Here is a 27,674-nt window from a genome sequence, read left to right as displayed (position 1 = left end):
AGCAGATATAGTGGATGCAGGGTCCGGGGAGACCAGATATAGTGGATGCAGGGTCCGGGGAGACCAGATATAGTGAATGCAGGGTCCTGGGAGACCAGACATAGTGAATGCAGGGTCCGGGGAGACCAGATATAGTGAATGCAGGGTCCGGGGAGACCAGATATAGTGAATGCAGGGTCCGGGGAGACCAGATATAGTGAATGCAGGGTCCGGGGAGACCGGATATAGTGAATGCAGGGTCCGGGGAGACCAGATATAGTGAATGCAGGATCCAGGGCTTAGTAACACTTCCACTCTGAATTCAAAAGGAATCGAAAGGACAGCACAGGGATTCTGAAGGGTTAGTTCTTCCAGTGTTTGACTTATGGAAAATCAAAAAGATAGCCAATAGATTTTGATGGGTTAACTCTTTCCATGCTGGATTCACAAGAAATCAAAAGGACGGCCCAAGGATTCTGAAGGGTTAACTCTTGCAATGCTTGACCTACATGAAATAGATAGCCAATGTATTCTAACAGGTTAACTCTTCAAGAGCTGGATTCACAAGAAAATGAAAAGGACATCCCAGGGATTCCGAAGGGCTAATTCGACCAGTTCTGGATTCAAAAGAAATGGAAAAGACAGTCTAGCAATTTTTGAAGGTTAAACCAGGGGTGGACTGACCATTTGGAAATTCGGGCACTGCCCGAGGGCCTGGGGTCAGTAGGGGGCCCCATGAGATGCCCCTGGTACCTTTTTCCTAGGCTTTTTTGAGTTTGGGCAAGGACACAGGGGCCCCATGATCCCCTATTGCCCAGGGGCCCCATAAGTTGTCAGTCCGCCCCTGGGTTAAACTGTTCCAGCGCCAGATCCACAGGCAGTGAAATGTACAATCCAATGACTCTAAAGAGCTTCAGTGTATGTCAGCATATTTCCTACAGCTCTGCAATGCATGCACATTTCTCCATGTTTTATCCCTCTGGACATGCTGCAAGTGCAGATCAATGTTAGAAATATAGTGTGTGATCCTACCTGCCTCTTGGCCATGACAACGCAGAGTATTTTGGGGTCTGAATTGTTCAGCGCATGGTGTCAGCCCTACTTCCTTCATTTCTGATGGATTGCAAAGAAAACAGACTGTCCTAATATCCCCATAACCCCTTCTTGTGCGTAGGCAGAGAACGCATGCAATGATTGGCTCACCAGATTTCTGATAAAATCAACAGGGATTTTTTCCACTTCTCAAACAGATATAACAAAACAGTTTGAATGTATTGGGAAACGTTATGCTCCACTGCAGGCTGTATTTATTTATTTCAGGTACTTATATCGCACCGTCAATTTGGGCAGCACTTTACATATATATTGTACATTCACATCAGTCCCTAACCCCCAAGGGGCGTACAATCTAAGGTCCCTAATTTACATTCATACATACACATACTAGGGCCAATTTAGACAGGAGCCAATTAACCTACCTGCGTGTCTACATTGATTTTGAAATTCGACCAAGGAAGCCTTTAATATCGCTTCATGTTGCTACAGAAAATAATTTTTGTGGCCAAGAATTTTCTTTTCTTTCCAGGTCACAACTCGTGCTCATTTTATTATCAATTACATTTCTCGTGTGATTCTCCCATCATTGATTAGAAATTAGTTTTTTTTTAAATTTCCAACATGCCACAATTATTCAAATTCGATGGTCGCGCAAAAAACGGCTGTTGCTGTGGCCCACTAATGGTGCGAAATTTGAACAGAAATTCTTAGAAAAGATTTTCGAAAGAAAATTATTTCGAAATTCGATTTGTGTATAGCCGGCTTAAATCAAATCATCACACCTGTGTCTCTGTAACCCTAGGTTCACATTTGTGTGGGTGATGCCGCTGCGGATCCACATGAAAATCCGTGCAGCCGCACCACCCGCACAGAGAATTGAGGACCCAGGTATGGACAATACATAGTTGCATTGGTCCAAGGTGGACCAATGTAACTATGTGTAAAATATCCATACCTTGAATTCAGCTCTCCATATCCCTATTATGTGTAAGTCACCCTGTGCCTGTTAGGGGTACAGGGTAATCTGTCCTAATATTGGGGTGGGGGGTTGTGGATTGTTTAATGCCATGTGGTTGCATCCCATTGTTCTATTGTGTGTATTGCTTGGGAGCAAACTATTATGGGATGTATATGTTTATGTGTATTGGCTTGGTGGGGGGTGTTTCCAGCAGCCCTCCCTCCTGATGGGACTGTCTGCTGGTATGTCTCTTGTTACTAAAGGTTGATTGCCCAGCCCTGTGTCATTATGCAGGGGGGGGGTTGTTCCCTTGAGTGTATATATCTTGTATCTGTGTTAAAATAAAGTAGTCTATTTCCTGGTTTACTTCAAGACTGGTGTTCTCTAGTCTTGTATGGTCTGCTGTGGTGTCTGTGGTCGGTGTTCAGACGGGGAAGCAGTATTCTAACGGAAGCACCCAAGTGCAGATGTGGCCGGTTCCGTTACATTACCCTTTATTGCTAGAATATACATTATAAAATACAGCCTTGGCCAGCCTTAGTACACATGAGATGAATTAAATCCAAAAACAGCCAAGCAAGTAAAACATCAGATCTCTGGTGGTAACAAAAATGTTGCTGTCCAAGAACCTTTGGGGATACCTGGGCAGGTAAGGAAAATCTGTCTTAGCCATTGTTTGCTCCCAAAATTTGGGTTCAACGTTTCCATCTATGCATTCACGTAAACTTGCTAGGTCATATCCCACATTCAGCGGCTTCTTCTGGAAAACCCGCTGACAAATTTACCCGCAGCTCTGTGGCATGCCACTAATAGCATGGTCCATCCCAACTTCAGTGGTCAGCTACAATGATGTACCTGAATAAAATGGTATTAAACAGCATAATGAAGTCTTAAAGTATATGTAAAATTTCACCTTGTAAAAACAACTTATACAGTTAAAATAGAAATGAAGGTAAAGCGTGTGTATAGATATAAAAAGTTACCAAAAAATTACAAATACCTCTTTTTTATAAGTGATCATATACGCTCTGTTCTCAGTTGCATAGAGAGGTGAGGGAGGAGAAACAGCAAGACACTGAACTACCCAGTGAATGGCTGTGCAGGAGGGGTGGCATGTCAGCAGAAGCATGATCATTGGAGGAGAGCACAGCTAGAGAATTGACCACACTGTGCTCTCATGCCTAGTGTGGTGAGTTTTTGATAGGAAAGCAGAGGTACTGACGGGAACACCAGGAAGGAAGCAATACAAAGAGATACTTTTTTGCACAACCAGGGGCATATTTGCAGCGAAGCAGACAAGGCGTTTGCCTTGGGTGGCATTTTTCAGGGGAGCGATGGAACCCCCCTGTGAAGAAGGGACATTGGTTGTTCTGCATCGTGCCAAGGAGGATCTGAGGGGCACTGGGGGTAGATTGCAGGCAGAAGAGTCGAGTGAGGGGAACCAGGAGAGCGGCCGTGAGACTCTGAGAAGGGAGCTGGGATTCTGGAGAGCTGTGATGGTGAGTCTCTCTCCTTCTCTCCTGGGTTAGCAGTGGTGTGTCTGTGTGTGGGGGGGGGGGGGCTGACGGGTAGCGGCGGGGGGGGGGGGGGTCGGATTTTATGTGTTACCTAGGGCAGCACAAAACCTAAATACACCACTGCGTACAAGTATGCCAGTACATGGTACAGCAGGCACATATCAGGACTATCAAATGTTGGGTTTACATATTCTGTACCTGCTTTCCCTGCCGCCCTATAGCAGAACTACTGCTACAGGGCGGTAGGGCTGCTCAAAATCACGTATAATTACATTTCTGGGTAGGGGGTGCGTGCATCGCCTTACCTGCACCGCCATTGGTGGCTACAGATGTCAGTCACTGGGTCCCGGCTGGAGATTCCCCATCGGCACACGGCAATCGCCGAGGAACAATGACAGGGGAGAGACCTGCAGAGAAATACACAACAGCATGTCTCCCTAGTAAAACACAGCAGAGCACACAGTTAACCCTTTGATCGCCCCAGATGTTAACCCCTTCCTGCCCAGTGCCATTAGTACAGTATCAGTGCTTTTCATTAGCTCTGATCAATGTATTAGTGTCATTGGGATGTCAGTGGCAGTTTGTCAGTTGCCCCCAGTGTCAGAATGCCCGCCGCAGTAACGCTATAAGTCGCTGATCAGCGCCACTACTAGTATAAAAAAATATATACAGTATATATACACCACCATTTATAGGCGCTGTAACTTTCATGTAAACCAGTTAATTTAGACGTATTGAGATTTTTTTTTTTTAGCAAAGACATGTCGCAGAATACATTTTGGCCTAAATTTATGACAAAATTTGATTTTTTAATTTTTTTATTGGACGTGTTTTGTAGCAAAAAGTCAAAAATATTGTCCTGGGGTTTTTTTTTCCAAATTGTCAGTCTTTTTTTGTTTATAACACAAAAAATAAAAAACACAGGCAATCAAATACCACTGAAAAAAGCTCTATTTGTGGGAAAAAAAGCATGCAGTGTTGCATGACTGTGCAATTGTCAGTTAAAGTAACACAGCGCCGTATCGCAAAAAATGGCTTGGTCAGTGGGGGGGGGGTGAATCCTCTGGAGGGCAAATGGTTAAGTAGTGTAAAGAGCTAAAATGATAATCCTCTCTACTGAATCTGTGGGCTCCATTTATGCAGCAGTCCTGTGACCTTGCTACAGATATGCCAGTGCTTAAAAAAAGAAAAAGTATCATCACACACTTATAAGGCACAGCTTTTTTCATGACATCCAAATTTGTAGAGCACAATAAAATTATTCAAGGAAGGTGCAAAAGCCAGGTGGAAAATCCAATCAAGTGAGTTCTGCTACTTTAAGCAGTAGAATGCCGTGACACACCATAGACTCTACACTATGACACAACCTAGACTCTACACTGTGACACAACCTAGACTCTACACTGTGACACAACCTAGACTCTACACTGTGACACAACCTAGACTCTATACTGTGATACAACCTAGACTCTACACTGTGACACAACCTAGACTCTACACTGTGACACAACCTAGACTCTACACTGTGACACAACCTAGACTCTACACTGTGACACAACCTAGACTCTACACTGTGACACAACCTAGACTCTATACTGTGACACAACCTAGACTCTATACTGTGACACAACCTAGACTCTACACTGTGACACAACCTAGACTCTACACTGTGACACAACCTAGACTCTACACTGTGACACAACCTAGACTCTACACTGTGACACAACCTAGACTCTATACTGTGATACAACCTAGACTCTACACTGTGACACTACCTAGACTCTACATTGGCACACCATAGACTCTACACTGTGACACTACCTAGACTCTACATTGGCACACCATAGACTCTACACTGTGACACAACCTAGACTCTACACTGTGGCACACAATATACTCTACACTGGCACACCACAGTCTCTACACTGTGGCACACCATAGACTCTACACTGGCACACCATAGACTCTACACTGGCACACCATAGACTCTACACTGTGGCACACTATAGACTCTACACTGTTGCACACCATAGACTCTGCACTGGCACACCATAGACTCTACACTGGCAGACCATAGACTCTACACTGTGACACACCATAGACTCTGCACTGTGACGCACCATAGACTCTACAGTGTGACACACCATAGACTCTACACTGTGACACACCATAGACTCTACACTGTGACACACCATAGACTCTACACTGTGGCACACCATAGACTCTACACTGTTGCACACCATAGACTCTACACTGTGGCACACCATAGACTCTACACTGTGGCACACCATAGACTCTACACTGTTGCACACCATAGACTCTACACTGTGACACAACATAGACTCTTCACTGTGGCATGTATTTTTAGAATGGGTCTGTACAATTCTGACTCCAGTGTGGGGCAATTCTGGGGAGTGGATAGCAGTATCTGCTTTCTGCTATACTGTACAAAAAAAACCCCTATGACTTCTTTACTAGCCATAGAAGCTGAAGAATGGCATAGAATAATCTGTTGAGCCTAAAGTGTTTTATTTATTCACAGTACCTGTTTCCAGCTTAAGTTTCATGATATGTTTAACCTATTTATCTAAATGTATGTTTGTACTGTTACATCTGCTGTATATGTATACGCTGGATGTCTGAAAGTCAATTGTACCATGGCTGTCAGAACTTGCATTAATAATAAATAGAACATCACATATGGGGAGGCTTTAAAGCAAATGTGTATTCCTTTTGCATATATTTTCTTTACTTGTTCTGGTTACCACTAAAAAAAAAATACAGTTTTTTAAGTCATATAAATAATGTAGTGCCCTCTTAGTTAGCTAGGGGGAGTTAGAGTCCTAATTGTTAGAGAGGAGGACTGAGTAGCAGCCTGGGTGTAATAGTCAGGAGGTCAAATTGTGGTCAGGGCTGAGAAGCTCTGCAAGCCAGTCCCTCTGGAATTTCCCCCAGCTCTAGAGCTTTGGAGGAAGGTCTAGAAGCAGTGGGTGGATCTGCGGAGTGGCTGGCTTGTACTGTTGAGGGATTCAATCCCCAACAGAAGTCCTGGCAAGGGGCCAGGACAACCCTTAAAAGTAAGTGAGCCTGCTCAGCAGCAGGAGAGTTTGGGTGTAAGACAGAGAGGAAGATGTGAGGCAAAAGGCAGGAGCCAGGGAGGGGGCCAGATAGAGGGGCTCACCTACAGGCAGATAAGCATGGAAAGGAAGAAAGCTCAGAACTTCATTGGCCCCCACAGCGAGGATCACCCATACAGCAGGGAAGGAGCAGCCCAGCTAGAAAGCCTGGAAGCAGCCACCAACCCATCAGTGGTACAAGAGAGGATATGAGTGAGTACACCTACACCCCCTGGGCGAATAGGGAAAGGAGCACTTTGGTGGGAAACCAGATTCATCATCTGCCTGGGACTGTCCATTTCTTAAAGCGACAGGCACAAGATCTCCTGTTCAGGGATACCTCCAGATTGCTGGGTGAAGGAAGAGGAGTTCATCTAGGGTCTGGGGTGGTACATTAGTGGACACTGGCTAGCTTTCCTACAGAGACTGTGTTTCAGTGAAGGTTTGTAAATAGTTCCAGGAAGTTGTCCTCAGTTCATCGATTCCCTTGGGCATCCTGCACACCCCTAACTCTATCCCAGTTCAAACCCCTTGATAAAAAACAACAAACACAAAGCTCAAGGACTGATCTCTGATTCTTGAATGCAAGCCTGTGCGAAGATGCATGTTGCCTGGCTGTGCAGGATTATAGGGGGACCCAAAATCTTCTAGGGCTTCAATATGAAATACTGCATGTAATAATATTTTGGAGCCATCAGATGGAGCTCAAGTCTACTTTCTACATTTAGCATTGTATCTTTGCTGATAAACTGCTGGAGGAATCTCTAAAGCAGGCCATACATGGGTCAAATTCCAAACGATTTTTCGATCAAAAATCGAAAACATTGTTCATTCTGTAATCCGATGGTGCCACCAATGGTTTCGAAAATCGGTATTTGTTTACGAATTTTCCAGCATGCTCGATAAACGAAATTGGGAGGAACCATGAAAATCGGCCGGTGCCATTGCCCCACTAACAGAGTGAAAAACGGCCGATTATTCTTAGGTCCGATTTTCAAACAAAAAAATCGACCCGTGTATGGCCGGCCTTAGTGTATAGAACTCATTGGGCCTGATTTAATAAAATAAATACCACAATCACTGAATGCATCTATCAAATCAAACACTGATGTTTAATATGTATGATCCTAGTTTGCCACACATGTTGAAAATTCAAATAATGTTGCCCTTCTGTTCTCATAGAATGCATCGCACATATTCCACACAATTAAAAAAAAATTAATTGAAATTAAAAAAAGAAATGAATGAGGCCCGCAAAGCCATGAAACACACACATACGCCAAGCCAAAAGGCATATAACCCCCTCCCATTAAACCATACTGTCACATGAAAAGGTCAGCATATGGTTGGGTATTTATCATTGTAATCTTTATTCCATGGAATCTGGTATGCTGGCTTGTGGTTGTTTGCACACGTGCATGAAGATCCATGCATGCACGGTTCACTGAGGCTTCTTACACATCCATTTTTTTTACGGTCTCCATTACCAAGAGCTGTGCACACTTGATCCAATTTCATTTCTACATTATACGCACATCAATCATGCAGAACCAACAGAGAAAATCACATATTTATTTTAGGCATGTCCTAACATAACTAGTTTGCATTATGATGCTGGAGCATACATACAACATCAAACCACCCTTGTTAGTAAATTAAATGTATATATGCTGTCACTTTTTGCTCTCACTCATTGTTGTAGTAAATACTGCGTGTATATGATTTGCTTGTCGGTGCAGGATCAATGCAAAATCGTACGCACATATCCTTTAGTAACTCAACCCCAAGCTTCAAGGTACAAGGTTTCCACCAGACAAAAGGACCTGCAAAGCAAGTGTTATCTGCTGTGTTGTCTCTTTAATTAACCCATAGTGCTCTGGGATTTCTTTGTCATGTATTAGATGTTTATTTGTAAAACACACAAACAGATATCAAACAATTTAAACATGTATACATCTTAAAGATATTAAAATATATATATTTTTTATTATATCTTTTATTACATTTTCTTTTAAGAAAAAAAAAATATCTTACAAAACCATCATAAATCTTTTTACTTCATACGCAGGGGCGGACTGACCATTTGGAAACTTGGGCACTGCCTGAGGGCCCGGGGTCAGTAGGGGGCCCCATGAGATGCCCCTGGTATCTTTTTCATAGGCTTTTTTGAGTTTGGGCAAGTACACAAGGGCCCCATGATCCCCTTTTGCCCGGGGTCCCATGAGTTGTCAGTCCGCCCCTGATCATACGTATAATTTTTATCCCCATACCCACCCCAACACACCCCTGTCCAGTCTCATCTTATCCTCTCTTTCCCCTCCTTTTAATCTAGTTATATATATAGATCTCTTTAACCATTTAAATTCTCTGGTACTACTATCAGGGGACCTTTCATTTTTAAGTATTTTTCTGAAGTTCTAAACTCATACAATTGACCCCCAATTTTTCTAAACTTTTCCATTTCATCTTTCTCCATGTAACAAAGTTCCTCCATCCTACTAACATATTCTACTTTGTCTATCCAATCCCTCATTGTCGGTGGATCCTGGGCCTTCCAAAAAACCTAGGAATTAAACCCTTTGCCGCACTAATCAGATGATATAATAAACTGTTTTATATTGTTTTACAGACAACTCTGTTCTACAGAAAAGACATACCCATGGATCCTTCCGGATAAATATTAAAATATATTTGACACAAACCGTTATTACTGAAGCTCGTTTAAATTAATTTATTACATACTTTCATTGGTACATTACATTTTTTTTGTATAATATCTTTTTATTCATTTTCCAGTATAAATTTACCATATAAATTTACAAATACAAACACATTATTATGCATACATAAATGGAGAAGGAAAAAGTAAGGTTAAAAAAGGAAACAAGAAAAAAAAACTGCACAAACAGATATAAAATAATTAAAATACTGTATGTATAAATCTTAAATATGTTAAGATAAATTTGACACAAACTCTTTTTACTAAATCTCATTTAAATGAATGTATTACTTTCAGTATTACATTTATTAAATTATTCAAATATTACATTTATTGAATTCATTTCTAACTGAAGCTCATTCATTTGAAGCTGGGTTGTTCATGTTTAAAAAAAAAAACATAATTATCTTCATTATTTTACTATTTTTCACAGAAAGATTGCAAAGGCGGCCACAAAATGTAAAATAAAACAGAGCGATGCTACACAAATACTAAAATATACACAAAAAAGGAACAAAACATAAATATAAAGAACACTAAATGGACAAAACTAGTACCCTAATTACAACCCCTCAAAAAAAAACTTTTTTCTTTTAAGCAAATTTCACCTTAATTGCTGTGCATCTTTAATTACATACTATACATGGAAACATTAAATTGTAAATATATCATTAACAAAAATTGAGATCAGTTATATTTAATCTGATCTTGTTTCGCATATATCTAAAAATATTGAAGATATATTAATTCCCTTTTTTGGCGGGCCCACCATAAGCTCACAGACAAATAATATAATGAAAATTAGCTCGTGTCTTAAAGCCTGAGGGCCTCTTGAAGACATGGTAGAAAGTCAGCAAAGGATATGTTTAGACCACACTTATCAATCCTGCATTGTTTCTGCTCCAGATCTGTTCTTGACAAGCTCGGAAAGAAAATTGACTTTCTTATTACGTGGTAGATTTCAGAAATCTGCGTCTGGGGTCAGGTCTCTGTTGTATTTCAAGCAAACATCTGTGCAGCTGCCAATAAACTCAGCAAAGTAAACTTTTTGCACAGCCCCGCTGGCTTTTTAGTGCAAGTAGTTACAAGACATATTTTATAGAGATGCTGCACAGAACGCTTTCCTTTCACAGGCCTGGAGCTTTCTTCTCCAAGCACAGCATGGCCCTCAGATCATATTTATTAGGTGTATTTTAATATCTGGGTATCATGTAATAAATAATTACTATAAAATGCACATTCCTGAATGACAAGGTTTCCTTTTTCTTATGCGTGGCTCATTTCTATTCAGCATGGCATTATAGCGGAACGAGCGTTGGTTTGATGGACAAATAAAAAAAAGTATTGTTCTATGATAAAAAATTGTTCTGTTTATCTTCCCCTTTACCCTATTACTCCTGTCCTCTGCTCTCTTCTGTATTTCTCTCCTTATCTCTTCTGTCACCTCCACTCTCCTCTTCTGTCTTCCTCCTCCCCTCTCTTCCTTCTCTTTTGTCCACTCCTCTTTGCATCTCTAGACTCTTCTCTTCCTCCTTCCTTCTTCTCTCCACAACTTTCTTGCCACTCCCCTTCCCGCTCCTCTCTTTCTCCTTTCCACTCCTCTCTTCCTCTTATCTTGTCTTGCCCTCTTCTCTTCACTAATCACCTCCATCTCTCTTCTCCACTCTTCTCTTTCTCCTCTTTCTCCTCTCCACTCTTCTCTTCCTCCTCTCCTCTCCACTCTTCTCTTCTCTTTCTCCTCTCCACTCTCCACTCTTCTCTTCTCCACTTGGCCTCACTCCTCTCTTCCTCCTGTCCTCTCCTCACCACTCCTTTCATCCGCCTCTCTTCTTCACTAGTTTCCACTCCTCTTTTCTTCTCTCCACTTCATCCTTCCTCTTTTCCTAACCAATCCTCTCTTTGTCCTCCGGATTCCACTTCTCTTTTCCTCTGTTCCTATTTTAATCACTCCTCCTTCTTTCTTATCCTCTCCTCCCCCTCTTATCTCTTGTTCTCTACCCTCTTCTCTCATGTCCTCTTCTCTCCTCTGTTCTCTCTCACCTCTTCCCTATTGTGCTCTCCTCTCCCCACTTCTTGTTTGTCTTCTCCTCTATTCTCCTCTAGTATATCTTTCTTCTCTTCTCCAACTCTACATTCTCCCCAACTCTCTTCCTCTCCTTCCTTTCTTCCTTCCTTCCTTCCTTCCTTCCTTCCTTCCTTCCTTCCTTCCCTCTCTTCTTGTTTTTCCTCTACACTATTCTCCTCTATGCTCCATTTCCCTCTCCTCTCCATTTTTCTTCTGTCCCCTCCATTTTCCTCTCATTTCCACTCCTGTGTTCTCCTCTCTTCTCCATTTTTCTTCTGTCCCCTCCATTTTCCTCTCATTTCCACTCCTCTGTTCTTCTCTCCTTTCTTCCTCCTTCCCTTATCATAGCAATTACTATCCCAACATTGCACCCACTGATTGATATAGCTTAATATACAGTACCTTCTCTACCCTTTCCTCCCTTCTCCTCTCCTCTTTTTCCCTTCTCATCTTTTCTCTCCACTCCTCTGCTCTCCTCTCCTCCCAGAAGTACCTCAAGTTGTCATAGCAATTTCCATAGAGGTGACTTTTACAACATGTAACTCTCATTACATTCTCCTTGCTAGTGTGCTTAGTCATCTTTTTTTGCAAAGCTTTCTTTTTTCATTAATTTTTTTACCAAAATAAAATCATGCAATATTAATCACTTAACATATTCCTATATGCAATTCAAGATGCTCAAATCCTTTCTTTTTTAAAACACACACACTAAGTGTTTGTATTTTCTATACTTATGTATAATATATAGAACAGATAGAAACAAAAAAAGATAATTCAAATGTAAGAAAATATGGAGTTTATAAACAGATAAGTAATAGATTGTAAGCTCCAAAGAGCCCTCCTAACCCTCTTGTATTGAACTGTATTGTTGCTGTATTGTCTCCCTTTATATTGTAAAGCGCTGAGCAAACTGTTGGCACTATATAAATCCTGTATAATAATAATAATAATGGCATTAAAAAAAAAGTTACATAATTATCAGTTTTGTTTCGGCACATGTATGATCAATTTGCATTCATACTGTATACTCTATATGTGATTATTTTTAGCACCTCTTTTCGTATTATCTTTTTTCAATAGCACCATCATGGATGGATGTTTGATGAATAGCTCTTTAAAATGAAGTGTAAAAACATAAGCCCTTCATTTAAAGTAGAGTGGTCCTATAGTGATCCTTCAATAATTGAGGTTTGTGCTGCTCTGCGGTAATTTGCCATGACACAAACAGCCACCTTTACGAACATGAAAAATAATCTTCAAGGTCAAACAACACTGTCACATTTGTCAAACACAATTTCCCCTTACATACAGTATATCTTGCTCATCTGGAGTCTAGTTCATATGGATATAGTACTGTTAACCTGACCATACAAGTTACAATCTGATTGTACAATCTCCTTTAAATTCCTATAAACTATGCAGTGAGGTATGCCTGTCTAGATATAAATTCAAGGGATTGTATCAAGGGAACCCATATGGAAGAAAAATATATTTGAAATATATTTTAAAAATATTCTTCCTAAATATATTGCATTTAATTGCTAAAATTTTGGCCTTGTTCAATATATTTTAAAAAAATACAGGTGAAACTCAAAAAATTAGAATATCATGCAAAAGTTCATTTATTTCAGTAATGCAACTTAAAAGGTGAAACTAATATATGAGATAGACTCATTACATGCAAAGCAAGATAGTTCAAGCCGTGATTTGTCATCATTGTGATGATTATGGCTTACAGCTCATGAAAACCCCAAATCCACAATCTCAGAAAATTAGAATATTACATGCAATCAATAAAACAAGGATTGTACATAGAACAATATCGGACCTCTGAAAAGTATAAGCATGCATATGTACTCAGTACTTGGTTTGGGCCCTTTTTGCAGCAATTACTGCCTCAATGCGGCGTAGCATGGAAACTATCAGCCTGTGGCACTGCTGAGGTGTTATGGAAGACCAGGATGCTTCAATAGCGGCCTTCAGCTCTTCTGCATTGTTCGGTCTCATGTCTCTCATCTTTCTCTTGGCAATGCCCCATAGATTCTCTATGGGGTTCAGGTCAGGCGAGTTTGCTGGCCAATCAAGCACAGTAATTCCACGGTCATTGAACCAGGTTTTGGTGCTTTTGGCAGTGTGGGCAGGTGACAAGTCCTGCTGGAAAATGAAGTCAGCATCCCCATAAAGCTCGTCTGCGGAAGGAAGCATGAAGTGCTCCAAAATCTCCTGGTAGATGGTTGCGTTGACCCTGGACTTAATGAAGCACAGTGGACCAACACCAGCAGATGACATGGCTCCCCAAATCAACACAGACTATGGAAACTTCACACTGGACTTCAAGCATCTTGCAGTGTGTGCCTCTCCATTCTTCCTCCATACTCTGGGTCCTTGGTTTCCAAATGAGATGCAAAAGTTGCTCTCATCAGAAAAGAGGACTTTGGACCACTGAGCAACAGACCAGGTCTGTTTTTCTTTAGCCCAGGTAAGACGCTTCTGACGTTGTTTTTCAGGAGCGGCTTGACAAGAGGAATACGACATTTGAAGCCCATGTCCAGGATCCGTCTGTGTGTGGTGGCTCTTGATGCACTGACTCCAGCCTCAGTCCACTCCTTGTGAAAGTCCCCAACACTTTTGAATGGCCTTTTCCTGACAATCCTCTCCAGGCTGCGGTCATCCCTGCTGCTTGTGCACCTTTTTCTACCACACTTTTCCCTTCCACATAACTTTCTATTAATGTGCTTTGATACAGCACTTTGGGAACATCCAACTTCTTTTGCAATTACCTTTTGAAGCTTTCCCTCCTTATGGAGGGTGTCAATGATGGTTTTCTGCACAACTGTCAGGTCAGCAGTCTTTCCCATGATTGTGATTCCTACTGAACCAGACTGAGAGACCATTTAAAGGCTCAGGAACCCTTTGCAGGTGTTATGGCTTAATTAGCTGATTAGAGTGGGACACTTTGAGCCGAGAATATTGCACCTTTTCACAATATTCTAATTTTCTGAGATTGTGGATTTGGGGTTTTCATGAGCTGTAAGCCATAATCATCACAATTATGACAAATCACGGCTTGAACTATCTTGCTTTGCATGTAATGAGTCTATCTCATATGTTAGTTTCACCTTTTAAGTTGCGTTACTGAAATAAATGAACTTTTGCATGATATTCTAATTTTTGAGTTTCACCTGTATATACTGCATGTTGAAATGCATTTTATTACAAAATATATGAAAAATATTTTTAAAAATACAATTCAAATATCCTGTATGTCTTTAAAAATACAAATCTACAATTTTGGAATGCATTTACAAATATATATAACAATATATGTTAAAATGACTTTTCTATATATTAAAAAAAATCTATTAAAATAATCTATTAAAATATATTCTTCAGATTTTTTTTAACATATAAAAAAATCATTTTAACATATATTTTTACATTTATTTGTAAATGCATTCCAAAAATGTTTGTATTTTAAAGACATACAGGATATTTCATACATGATATTTTAAAAAAAATTTCATATATTTTGTAATAAAAACTCATTTCAACATGCAGTATATATATATATATATATATATATATATATATATATTGAATATGGCCAAAATTGTAGTATTTCAAATATATGGCAATATATTTGGGAAGAATATTTTTAAAATATATTTCAAATATATTTTTCTTCCATGTGGGAATATATAGTCTTTTTAAAGTTTTAGCTTAGTTTATTTTATTTAGTGTTCTTTTTTTCCTTTTTTTGTGTGCATTGAACATTATTCATGTTTTTTCTTTTCTGTCTATTTCCTCCTGTGAAAAAGTAAAATTATTTACCTAAATTTTGGTCATGGGTAATTGAAAGGATCTTCTGCAGTTCTCCTGAGCCATTGAAATCCCATTGAATGAAAAATCACCCAAAACAGCCTTAAAGTGGCTACACCTAACCAGGGTTGCCAACCGTCAGTAAATTCATAGACAGTAACTGTCTGTAAATATCAGGGGCTGATAATTTTTTTAATGCTGTGGTCAGTGTAAACCAGTCAAATTACTTGTTGTGGGTATTGTTAGTGTTTCCAAATTGTGTTTATACTGTTTTAATATTGATTGTCTTAATTTTTAATGTTATTTTTCAAGTTGTCAGTAAAAAAATGTGATCCATCAGTAAATTTTCTATGTTTTGTCACTAGAAAATGCTGCGGGAGGTTGGCAACACTGCACCTAATTGGTCTTAAAAATGTCCTCTCCCCCCTCCTAATATCTATGTTTACTATCCTGTGTAAAAAAGATCCATATAGTTACTCTCAGCCCGCTCCGGTCCGGATATGTGATCCCTGCCAGCAGCAGCTGCAGGGGAGGGGAGAGAATGCTCCACAATGGCTGGGGATGCCTGGGAGTGCTGACATCACCCATAGGCTGCTATGTCCCAGCCGTTGTGAGTGCTCCCTCCTCTTCCCTGCAGCCAGCTCTAGCTGACATAGGGGAGCCAGATTACGTGACCAGACTGGAGCAGGCTGAAAATGGGTAAGTATATATACCTTTTTTACACAGGTTAGTCAGCATTGGTGGTGGGGAGAGAGTATTTTTAAGATTCTTTAGGTTTAGCCTGGAACTCTACTTTAAGTTTGCCTTTTCTATTGATTCCAATGCATTTCACTCAAGGAAGTTAAAACTTTAAATCTCACTCACTCCTAGAGATTATATAGAGATTGTACATTTTGTATATTGTCTGTAACTACTCTAGTACAATATATATTACTATCACTTTATCTTTCTTTGTCTGCTCAGGTCTTGGAGATGCCTGGGGCCATCCTGCAAGACTTGGACCATTGGATAATGTGGCAAAGGAGCTGGGATCTCACCTACTTCAGGTATTTATTGTGCCAAGTCACTGCAGATCTGCTGCATTGTGTGCTGATTTTCAAATCTGGAGGAATAACGAGTGTTTCCCCACGGTGACCAGATTCTGAATGTCATTCTACTTCTTCAAGTTAGAATATACAATGGCTGCCCAGCATAAGGATAGTGGCAGCATGTATCAGTTCCCTCAGTTCTGCACACTAAAAAATTCTACTCCATCTTATACTTGATCTTTGGACTACAACTAAACATAGCCTCATTGGTCATGTCCACCTACAAATCTCCTTTTTGTAAGGGAACCTGAGTATCCTCGACTGCCTACAAGCTTGCAATGTCGGCATTCCCACAGCAAGCCTTATTTTAAAGCTCAACTACTGTGTGTCATCTCAGTATAGTCAGAATTCAAGTAGATATCTGCCAAATATTTCTTCCTTAGATAAACCCCGTCAGGTCTCAAAAGAACTGAGATGGGCAACTTCCTGAAAGAGAAGAGAAAGTATACTAATTTCTCTTATGGCTTTTGTCTCCTATCCGCCCTACATCCAACCTCCATCAGTATCACCTCTAAGGGTTTCAAATCCCTGTTGTATACTGTGGTCCCTTCCTTCCTGAGCCCTGTGTTGACTTAGGGACTTGAGGATGAAACCATGGTATGCAGAGGGGGACACAGGTATCGGACACTCTTGTCAGTGTCAAATACTGAAGACTCCAACAGAGGTTGCATCAGTCATCATCAATGGAACGGAGGAAAGGAAGGTAGGTGACATGAGCCACCAGAGAGGTAGAGATACTATTTTTTTCACTTGCAGGGGAGCTGCCCTTTTCAATTTTTTAGAGACCTAGCATGGGCTCTTTCAGTAAGATCTATTTCTATAAAATCCAATGTTAACCTTACCTCCTTGGCCAACCTGGTCCTTTACAATAAATAAATGTTGGTCTAGGCTCCCAAAGTTTGCCTAGACATAGGTAAATAATTTCAGATAAACAAATATTGTTCAAAGTTCAGGCAGAACTGTTGGTTGTCAAACTGTGTGCGAATGTCATTTGCCCTCCTTCTAAAAAGAAACTATAATGGTTTTATAAAGCCTATACCATATGCACTATTGTAATGCACAAATATTACACGAAGAACCAATGTACGGTGCATGAAAAGCTCAATTAAAAAGGCAATTCTGTCTTAATTACCTTTGTTTAAACTCAAATTAACTAATAAGCCAAATAATAAATTTCAGCCTTGCACAACTTCAACCTAATCCCCAAATTTAACCCTCAATTTAATTCCAACTGCTAATCCTTAAAGTGGACCTTTCATGAAAATTCCAGGAAGCGAGTCACCATGCCACCATGTCACCATGCCTCAACACGTCCTCTTGGAAAAGCTGGGTGCTTAAAATCCTGCAAGAGTGCACCTCTGCAAAAGGCTGGAAGGCATTCTTGTGGGATTTAAAGCGCCTAGCTATCCCATGAGGCAACAGTGACATCAATTAGGCTTCCTGGAAGAGTCCAAAGCCAAGGCCAAGGTTTTTTTTCAAATGTCTCTGTAGAAGATCAGATTTTGGGGGATGGGATGCTTAGTATTGTAGACCTTCTTCTTTCATGGAGATCTGCTTTAACATTAAAGTTGAACACAACCAGGATGATGACCCCACTTTCTTTTTTAATCAATATGGTTTGGTAACTTCTCTGTCTAAAGTGAGGGACTGTACAATAAAGGAGTAGCAATCACTCACCCCTCTGCTTATACTGCTGTCTCTTTTGGTGTATTTCTTATCATACATTTGCACGCAACATACTTGATTTGCTTCTAGGGCTACCCATTATTAATGGAAATCTATAATTATACCATACACTTTCATTTTACTTTCACTTTCATTTTTTAAAATCAGCATTGTAATAACAATAGTATAATAAATAACATAATAATAACAATAATAATAACAATCAAAAATACACAATAAAATATCAGTAGTACATAAATAAATACATACATAATAAATAAATACACAAAATAAAAATAACAATAATGCACATGGGAAGGGGGGGGGGATTACTAAAACTGGTGGACTCAGAATCTGGTACAGTTGTGCATAGTAGCCAATCAGCATCTAACTTTAGCTTGTTTAACCTCCTTAGCGGTGTTCCCGAGTGTAGCTCGGGGTAAAATTTCTATACCAAAAGCAGTAACCCCGAGCTACACTCGGGCCTACCATGCGGCGTTCTCTGGGGGTCCCTGTAGCACTTACCTTGTCCTTCGCTCCCGCGATCTGTCCCCTGCAGCGTCCCCGGCCATCTCCTCCAGCCGATGCCAGCATCCGGCTTCTGTGTTCCGGTCCCTGTGACGTCGGGACGTACGGGCGCCGGAACCGGCGGGAAATTTGAATTTTTTTAAAAATGTCATTTTTGCTGTCATTGCTATTTCAATGCATTTCACATACATTTTGTCCCGAGTGCTTTGTCCTGTGCCCTGCCTGCATTTTGAATGTTCTTTCTGCCTGGAAACTTAGAAAAGTCCATGGCGTCCAAAAAGCGTCCCTTTACGTCAAAAGCGGTTTTAGAACAGCGATAGTAAATCAGAACCACTTGCAGAATTGAGTGATAATGATTCGTGGGGAAATTTGTCATCAGACACTGAAAACGATTTTGCGACTTTGCTCAGCGATGTGCGACTTTGCCTCTGTATTTCAAATTTCAGTGTTTTTGGTTTGATTATATTATTGAATTAAATTTATTATTATATTATTATTTTTTATGATTATTTATTAAATTATAATTTATCATTTCGTGTTTCAAATTTTATCATATCCGGAATGTTTAATAGACTCTTGTTCGGACAGATTTCAGTGAGTTATTCCTAAAAATTACAGCCTACAATAAAAAACTACATATTTCCATGCAAAAAAATGGTACCGCTTTCAGCACAAAAAATCGGAAAGAATCATACCGCCAGGGAGGTTAACTAAGTTTGGCAATAAAACCTGTATGCCGATTGGATTGTATGCAGAGCTGCCCCAGATTTTGCACTCCCTAGTTTTAGTAAATAACCCCCATTACATAGATTTGGTAAATCTAAAGTTGATTGTACAAAGATGTTATGGTCAGATTGTAAAATAGTGACCCCTCTACCAGGGGTGGACTGAAAACTCATGGGGCCCCCCGGGCATTAGGGGATCATGGGGCCCCTGTGTCCTTGCCCAAACTCAAAAAAGCCTATGAAAAAGGTACCAGGGGCATCTCATGGCGCCCCCTACTGACCCCGGGCCCTCGGGCAGTGCCCAAGTTTCCAAATGGTCAGTCCGCCCCTGCCCTCTACCAATTGACTTCTGTACACGCAGCGTGTTGGAAAATTTGCACACAATCAGCACCGCTGGCTATAGCTGCTGACAGCGCTGATTGTATGCTGATGGCAGGGAAGTTTCTCACTGTCAGAAAACAATAACTCAGTGGGAGCGTTTCCCCCATCCATACCAAGTGTGTAGATGGGGGAATCAAGTCATTTTTTTCATCATTCAGCCCACAGGCAAAAAAGCCAAAAAAAAAAAAGAATCGTGCACTGGCTGTTTTGGTCTAGTGACTGGAGTTCTCTTTTAACATATAATAATATTATTATTATTATTAATAATAATAATAATAATAATAACAATCATCATTACACTAACATACATGTTGCTGTTTTTTTTCTTTGTATTCCTTTTTTTGGCATGGTATAAAACTTTGCCTTTTGGCATAATACAAACTCATAACTCGATATCAAATTCTTTTCTCTTTATATAGCAAATTCAGTTTATTTTTCTTTTCTTATCCCACCTTGCCTAAATATTTATGGGTATTTTGATAGCTTTTCTGCATACAAGTGCGTACCCTTGTAGAAGCGTTTAATCCAGTGCAATTTTTCATTTGTGGCTCAAAGCCCTGTAGGTTTGCCTAGAATGTTACCATTATATGCAGAAAATACATTGCAGACTGCAATAATCTCTCCAAAACCCTGTACAATCTCACTCAGAGCAATGTGTTTTTCATAAAGACACACTGTATTCAGTGTTCCTGTTTAATAGATTGATATTTCTCTATTTCTTTCCATTTTTTTGCACAAGTTTGAACCAGTTTTACTGCTTTGTCAAATCTACAATGTGCCATGCTTTTCAGGAAAGATGAGAATGAGAGCTTTGGAGATGCTGTAATTAAAGTGCGAGTGTAAAGCCTGACAATGAACTTCTCTGATTTGCTCGCCTTTGGTCTGTTACTTTGAAAGCATTTTTGTATATCTTTTTGATACATTTAAAATGATTTCATGACCCGGCCAGAAATCATGGAATCTGATAACTTCCTTTATTTAATGCCCATGCTTTACTTTTATCAGTTAGCATTGCTCCCAGATCTCTCTGTCGACTACAGAACAATTCCACCCTGTTCTGGAAAGGAGGAGAGAGGGAGGTTTTCCATAGTTCATAAACACTTCCTGTTCTAGATTGACCATATTGCTTCTTAGGGCTCGTTCACACTTGGCTGTTTTACCAACACTTGCCAAACGCCCCTATAGCGTTTGGCAAGCGTTGGTCCGGCGTTTGCGGAGCGTTTTTTAATGCCCGGCAAACGCTCCGCAAACGCCGCATGTGCGGTTTAGTGGCGGTTGCTAGGCGTTTGCCGAGCGTTAATAACGCCCCACAAATGCCTATAATGCAGTTTGAGTGGTGTTACCGCTCTGCAAATGCCCCGCAACCGCGTCACAACCGACCGTCGCCGGCCAGGCGTTTGCGGAGCGGCACCATAGACGAGAATAGGAGGCTTCAACGCCTCCTGACTCGACCAGAGGCATCCATTTTGCCGTGACGCAACGCAACGTGACGCAAACGCTCCCGTTAGAACAGCACCATGTGCTGTAATGGGCAGAATTGGCAGAGGCGTTTGGGAAGCGGTAAAAACGCTTCCCAAACACCTCTCTGTCGCCTGCACACAACGCTAGTGTGAACGTAGCCTTAGATATGTGACTGTGTGTGCATGGTAGTCTATCATTTCAAATGGCCTACTGTGTCTGCATTTTCTGCAGGGAAATGGGTTGCCATACCTTTTTTAAAACGCAGCCGCATGGAAATCGCAGTGTTTTTCAGTGCATGCAGGTGTGGGAATGGGTGCGATTTACACACATCCCCACCCGCATATACAGTATGTGAACCTAGGGTAAAGAAGAATTCCAGGTATGGATATTTTATACATAGTTACTTTGGTCCACCCCAGACCAATGTAAATATGTATATGGGAAGCACAGTGGCTAAATGGTTAGCACTTCCGCCAGGCAGTACTAGGGTCATTGGTTCGAATCCCAGCCACGGCACCTCTTTCCTGGAGTTTGCATGTTCTCCCTGTGCCTGCGTGGGTTTCCTTCGGGTACTCCGGTTTCTTCCCACACTCCAAAAACATGCTGGTATGCTAATTGGATCCTGTCTAAATTGGCTGTTGTATATGAATGTGAGTTAGGGACCTTAGATTGTACACCCCTTGAGGGTTAGGAACTGATGTGAATGTACAATATATATGTAAAGTGCTGCGTAAATTGACGGCGCTATATAAGTACCTGAAATAAATAAATAATGTATATACAATGCCTGGCTGATGCTCCTGGAAGCTGGAAATCACTGAAATAGACACCAATACTCCAATGATCTCTGCTTGCTTCTCTGTCCTGTGCTGAGTGGCTTCCCTGTTGCATATTGAACACAGGAGGTTGCCTCTAGGCATGAGTGCCATTTAAAGATTTCTTTGCATTCTCTGAATAAAGGCAAAGCATTTTCTGATTAGACGGGGTGGAGAGCATGATGTCACTATTCCACCTCTCCACCTCATCCAATCAGAGAACGCTTTGCATCCATTCTCTAAATGTTGCCTTTGCCAAATGGTGACCTCTTTTGTTCAGAAAGCAGCAGGGCAGCTGCACAGCACAGGGCCTGAAAGCAAGTGGAGATCACAGGGATAGCAATGTGTGCTTCAGTGATTTCCAGCTTCCAGGGGGATTTCCCAGGTATGGACAATACATAGTTACATTGGTCCAAGGTGGACCAATGTAACTATATGTAAATTATCCTTACCTTGAATTCTTTGTTAAAGTACAGCGGGTGAGCGATGTCACCCTAGGACAGGAAGTGCATTACTGGCAGGATAAAATAGTGGGAAAAAAAAGTCAAAAAAGAAATTGCATGCAGCTACCACAAGTGGTAAGCCACAATATATTACTTTTTGGTTCTTAGGTTTAGATGTGCTTTAAACTCAATGATACATTCTGGCAGTAAATTAACATGTAACTAGCCCTCGCACTAGGAAATTCCCAACTCATCCATTTCTTTACTGATAACATACATAGTTGGTATTAAATACTGAATTAAAATACTAGTCCGTCCAGTTCAACCTACAATATGTGGATGTGTGAGTCCATGTCAATATCCCTATATACTGTATTTGCTAAGGTACCCATCCAAGAGGTTTTTTGAAAACTATCAGTACTTGCTGCTGACACCACTGATGGTGGAAGGGAGTTCCACATCCTTACCACCCTGACGGTGAAAAAAGATTTAACCGGTTTGAAGTCAAACCACTTCTCCTCCAATTTCATCGAGTGGCCCCGTGTCTTCTTACACTCCCTAAGACTGAATAATTCATTCCCTGTGCTAGAATCACCATTGAGGTTTTTGTATATTGCTTTCATATCTCCTCTCAAGCGCCTCTTCTCCAGGGAGAATACGTTTAATGTTTGTAGTCGTTCCTCGTAACTGAGGTCCTCCAGCCCCCTTATTAACCTTGCCGCCCTTTTCTGGATTCTCTCCAGTTCCAGCACATCCTTCTGAGGACTGGTGACCAGAACTGGATGGCATACTCCAGATGTGGCCAAACCAGAGTTTTATAAATTGCTGGTACTGTTCCTGTCAGTATGCTGTTCATACAAATTAGGAATAGCGGCTTGCCTACAACCTGACTGAGTTCTTTGAAGACTCTCAGGTCTAAGAGATCAGTAGATTGCTGATGCCATGCTGGTCTCTTGCAGACCTGTCAGAATATCTGCTTGCCGTACGGGATGTACAAGCAAGCCTGAAAGGGAGCTTCAATGGACTAACACGGCGCTCCACAGCACCGTGGTGATTCATTGAACACTACAAGCCCACAGCCCTTAAGGCTGATGGAACTTTCAGTTCATTCATTCATGGACGTCCGTGAATGAATGACGCAGCCGTGTGGGCAAAGCTCTGCACGGCCGCGCTGGTTTTTAAATTTGACAGATAGTACGGGGAACTTCTCCCCGTATTGCCTGTCAGAGGGAGGGAGGGTGGCGGTGGCAGCGGCTATGGGAACATGTTACATGTTCCACCATAAAGCGGGTGGAATATGTAACATGTCCCCAAAGGTGAACTTATCCTTTAACCACATCCTGACCGCCCTATAGCAAATATACTGCTACAGAGCAGCAGGGGTGTGCAAAATCACTTATATATATGTGATTTTGTGTCTCCTACTCGCGCTGCCGTTCGCGGCCGCGGCTGTCAATCACCGGGTCCCAGCCAGTGATTACCCGCTGGCACCAGGTGATTACCGAGGATCTCAGACGGAGAGGAGGGCTGCTTTGTTTACTAACAGTCCACCTCCCTGTTGGCTCGGGCACACTGCTTTGGATGGCTGTGCAAAGAATGAAAATTTAATTTGGGTGCGGCATCGCATGACCATGCAAAAAATGGCCTGGTCAGGACGGGGGGTAAATCCTCAGGAGGGAGAGTGGTTATAGGCCATTTTTTTCTCTTTGATATGACGTGTTATGTTAAAGTTTAGCCACCCAGGTTTAATCTTCGCTCTTTTATATTAATTGCCCATTGGAATGCACTGGATGATGCATTTATTTAAAATGTCCCTAAGGTACTCCCATTTTTCCTCAGTGTTCAGTTTTTCTAGGATTTGGTCCCATTTAATATCTTGTAGTATTGAGCGCAGTTTAGAAATGTCGGTTCTTTTGAAATGTAGTGTTCTTATGCTACCCTTGTGTCTCCTTTTCCTATTGTTTATACTGAATGTAATTATGCTGTGATTGCTCATTCCCAGGTTGTCCCCCATCTCCACATCAGATCTGTGTTATTTGTAATTAATAGATCTAGCAATGCTTCTAATAGATCTAGCAATGTACCACCAATTGGTACATGAAGTTGTCCTGTAAGACATCTAAGAAATGATGAGCTTTAGATGAGTGAGCTGCTCCTTCCACTCAGTCAATATCTGGATAGTTGAACTCCCCCATTATGATAACATTGCCCAGCCTTGCTGCCATGGTCTTTGAGGTTCACCAGACACTATATACTCAGTAATGATGGTGCATTTATCGACTGAAAATGTAATTTAATATTCTGATCTTCACAAATATACAGTATATATTGCGTATATTTTTAAAATTATTTTTGCTATTTGTTGGCAATGATATTTTTATGACAATGGTTTACCAGCCATAAGTAAGTAAGAAAATCTACAACAGGGATGACTAAATCCTCATTGGAAGACACACCCCACATTCCCCATCAGGTGAAAACTGCAAGATTTGGGATTCCCATCACTTTTACACCCAATGACAATAGTCAGCAGGAAAAGTAGGGAGGTTGAAGCACATCAGCAGGACCTCAGAGAGCAATAAAAGCCAATAGGAGTTCTAACCCCTCACCACTCTATCCAAAACTGAAAAAAAAAAATTAGCTTTAGGTACACTTTATTATTCAAACTAATCCTGAAACTTAACGTGGAATAAACAGCAAGCAGTCAGGCTTTTATTGCATATGAGACATGCAATGTCCCCCTACCTTTCTGCTTGCTGTCCTCTTCGGTACTGTAAGCTGAGCTGCACATGCACTGCTAAGCTAACAGAGCCGGGCCATTCTCTGTGTGCTGGAATGATTGCCTCAATAGTGCCGGAATGGTGGCCTCAATAGTGCCGGAATGATGGCCTCAATAGTGCCAGAATGATGGCCTCAATAGTGCCGGAATGATAGCCTCAATAGTGCCGGAATGATAGCCTCAATAGTGCCAGAATGATGGCCTCAATAGTGCCGGAATGATGGCCTCAATAGTGCCAGAATGATGGCCTCAATAGTGCCCGTATGATAGCCTCAATAGTGCTGGAATGATAGCCTCAATAGTGCTGGAATGATGGCCTCAATAGTGCTGGAATGATGGCCTCAATAGTGCCGGAATGATGGCCTCAATAGTGCCGGAATGATAGCCTCAATAGTGCTGGAATGATGGCCTCAATAGTGCCGGAATGATGGCCTCAATAGTGCCGGAATGATGGCCTCAATAGTGCCGGAATGATGGCCTCAATAGTTACAGAATGATAGCCTCAATAGTGCCGGAATGATGGCCTCAATAGTGCCGGAATGATGGCCTCAATAGCGCTGGAATGATAGCCTCAGTAGTGCCGGAATGATGGCCTCAATAGCGCTGGAATGATGGCCTCAATAGTGCTGGAATGATGGCCTCAATAGTGCCGGAATGATGGCCTCAATAGTGCCGGAATGATGGCCTCAATAGTGCTGGAATGATGGCCTCAATAGTGCTGGAATGATGGCCTCAATAGTTACAGAATGATAGCCTCAATAGTGCCGGAATGATGGCCTCAATAGCGCTGGAATGATAGCCTCAGTAGTGCCGGAATGATGGCCTTAACCCTTTGATGACCATAAGATTACGGAACGCCAAAAGAATCAATTTTTTTGTTTTTAAAGTTCGTACACTTCACTTGCTGTAACTAAGCCATTTCATGAAATAATTGGCAAAAAGCTAGATCCATTTGTTGTTTGTTGATAAGAACTAATATTTTGACTCAAACCAAAAAAAAAAAGAGTTTTAAGTTCTTAATCAGATGATACACGCAATTAAAAACATGGGACAAATACGTCCCTTGGTCCTCAAAGGGTTAATAGTGCCGGAATGATCTCTTCAATAGTGCTGGAATGATAGCCTCAATAGTGCCGGAATGATAGCCTCAATAGTGACGGAATGATAGCCTCAATAGTGCCCGTATGATAGCCTCAATAGTGCCGGAATGATAGCCTCAATAGTGACGGAATGATAGCCTCAATAGTGCCCGTATGATAGCCTCAATAGTGCAGGAATGATAGCCTCAATAGTTCCGGAATGATGGCCTCAATAAGGCCGGAATGATAGCCTCAATAGTGCCTGAATGATAGCCTCAGTAGTGACGGCTCCAGCAGGGGGGGGGGGAGAGTTTTACCTCTTTAGTTCTGCTTTAAGCTGGCCATATACCAGTAAAATTTCATTCAAAAAGCTTAATTTTCGGAGCAGTCATTCCACTTTTCATTGGTTAGTGGGGTCAAATCAATATTACTTTTTTTAACTGTAGTGATAAGAAAATCCAAAGGCGCAGGATAGAAATTTTTCTCACTGACTCAAGTGAATTTCTAACTGTGAATGTGGTTTTCCTTTGAAAAAATAAATCATACTTATTGTAATGAAACCTGTTTAATGCAACTGGGATTAAACTCAAACAACAGGTCTGGAATATATTTTAAAGGTTTTAAAATTAAATTAGTTAACTCAATGATGGCAAACAAGAATATTCTGACTAATGATTTTTGTACGAATGTATGAATGAACATCTAATCATGTATGGTTTTAATGCAATCCTGTCACTTTATGCTGTAAATTAAAGAAAAGCCACCCTTGTAAAAGGACATTATGTATACTTATCTTTTTAGTGGCCCATGTCATAAAACTCTGCTGTGTTTCAGATTTCCTGTTACTGCAGGTATCTATGACCTATGGGTGTGTCAAATACCAGGTCCCCCATTACATGCAGTGGTTCATTCCACTAGTTCTGCCTTAACAACAGGGCATAGTAGTCTGGTGGATGAAACCATTGGATGCAGCAGGGGACATTCAATGGTGTGGGCAATGGGAGAGGTGAGCATTCAATATCTTCTTTCCTGGGGACAGTTTTTAGACATTTATTTTAGTGATAGAGTCACTTTAACCCCTCCAAAGCCTAACTCTAACCTTATCATTATTCCTTACCTTATCATTAACGTAACCTATATCCATAGATTTCATACTTACCTTGTTATCATCAAACTTACCAGACCATCCTGCTCAAGGACTGAAGCCAAAACTATTCAATGTCTGTGCCAAATACAAGCAATTCTGGGTACTTGGTGACGAAAGCAATTAATTGGATTGGTATTAAAAGCTTCTTTACATAAATCAACGTTTTATTCATGCGTAGCAGCCATTTCAAGATACTCTATTGGCCGGGTTTGTGCCAAGTCTGACTTAAGTGAGTTTTCTACTTCGTTTAGGAAATAACAGCCCATGCTTGTTTTGAGGCACGGACCTAAATACAGAGGCCTCATGTAAAAATTATTTTTTGTGTTCATCACAG

At 41.0% G+C, this 27,674-nt stretch overlaps 1 protein-coding gene across 1 annotated transcript in view; it reads left to right on the top strand.

Moving 5' to 3' along the window:
- SIM2 (SIM bHLH transcription factor 2) overlaps positions 1-27,674 on the top strand; it is a 168,949-nt gene that overhangs the window by 60,697 nt on the left and 80,578 nt on the right. The window contains exon 2 of the mRNA XM_089677922.1: positions 16,193-16,275. Coding sequence (XP_089534048.1) covers positions 16,193-16,275 — 83 coding nt within the window. The remainder of the gene's footprint in view (positions 1-16,192; positions 16,276-27,674) is intronic.

This window comes from Staurois parvus, unplaced genomic scaffold (genome assembly GCF_062004578.1).
Source record: "Staurois parvus isolate SC_StPar_1 unplaced genomic scaffold, SC_StPar_1.0 ptg000195l, whole genome shotgun sequence".
Taxonomy (NCBI): Eukaryota; Metazoa; Chordata; class Amphibia; order Anura; family Ranidae; genus Staurois; species Staurois parvus.
Note: the sequence above shows the minus strand (reverse complement) of the source record. Positions and strands in the feature narration are given on the sequence as shown.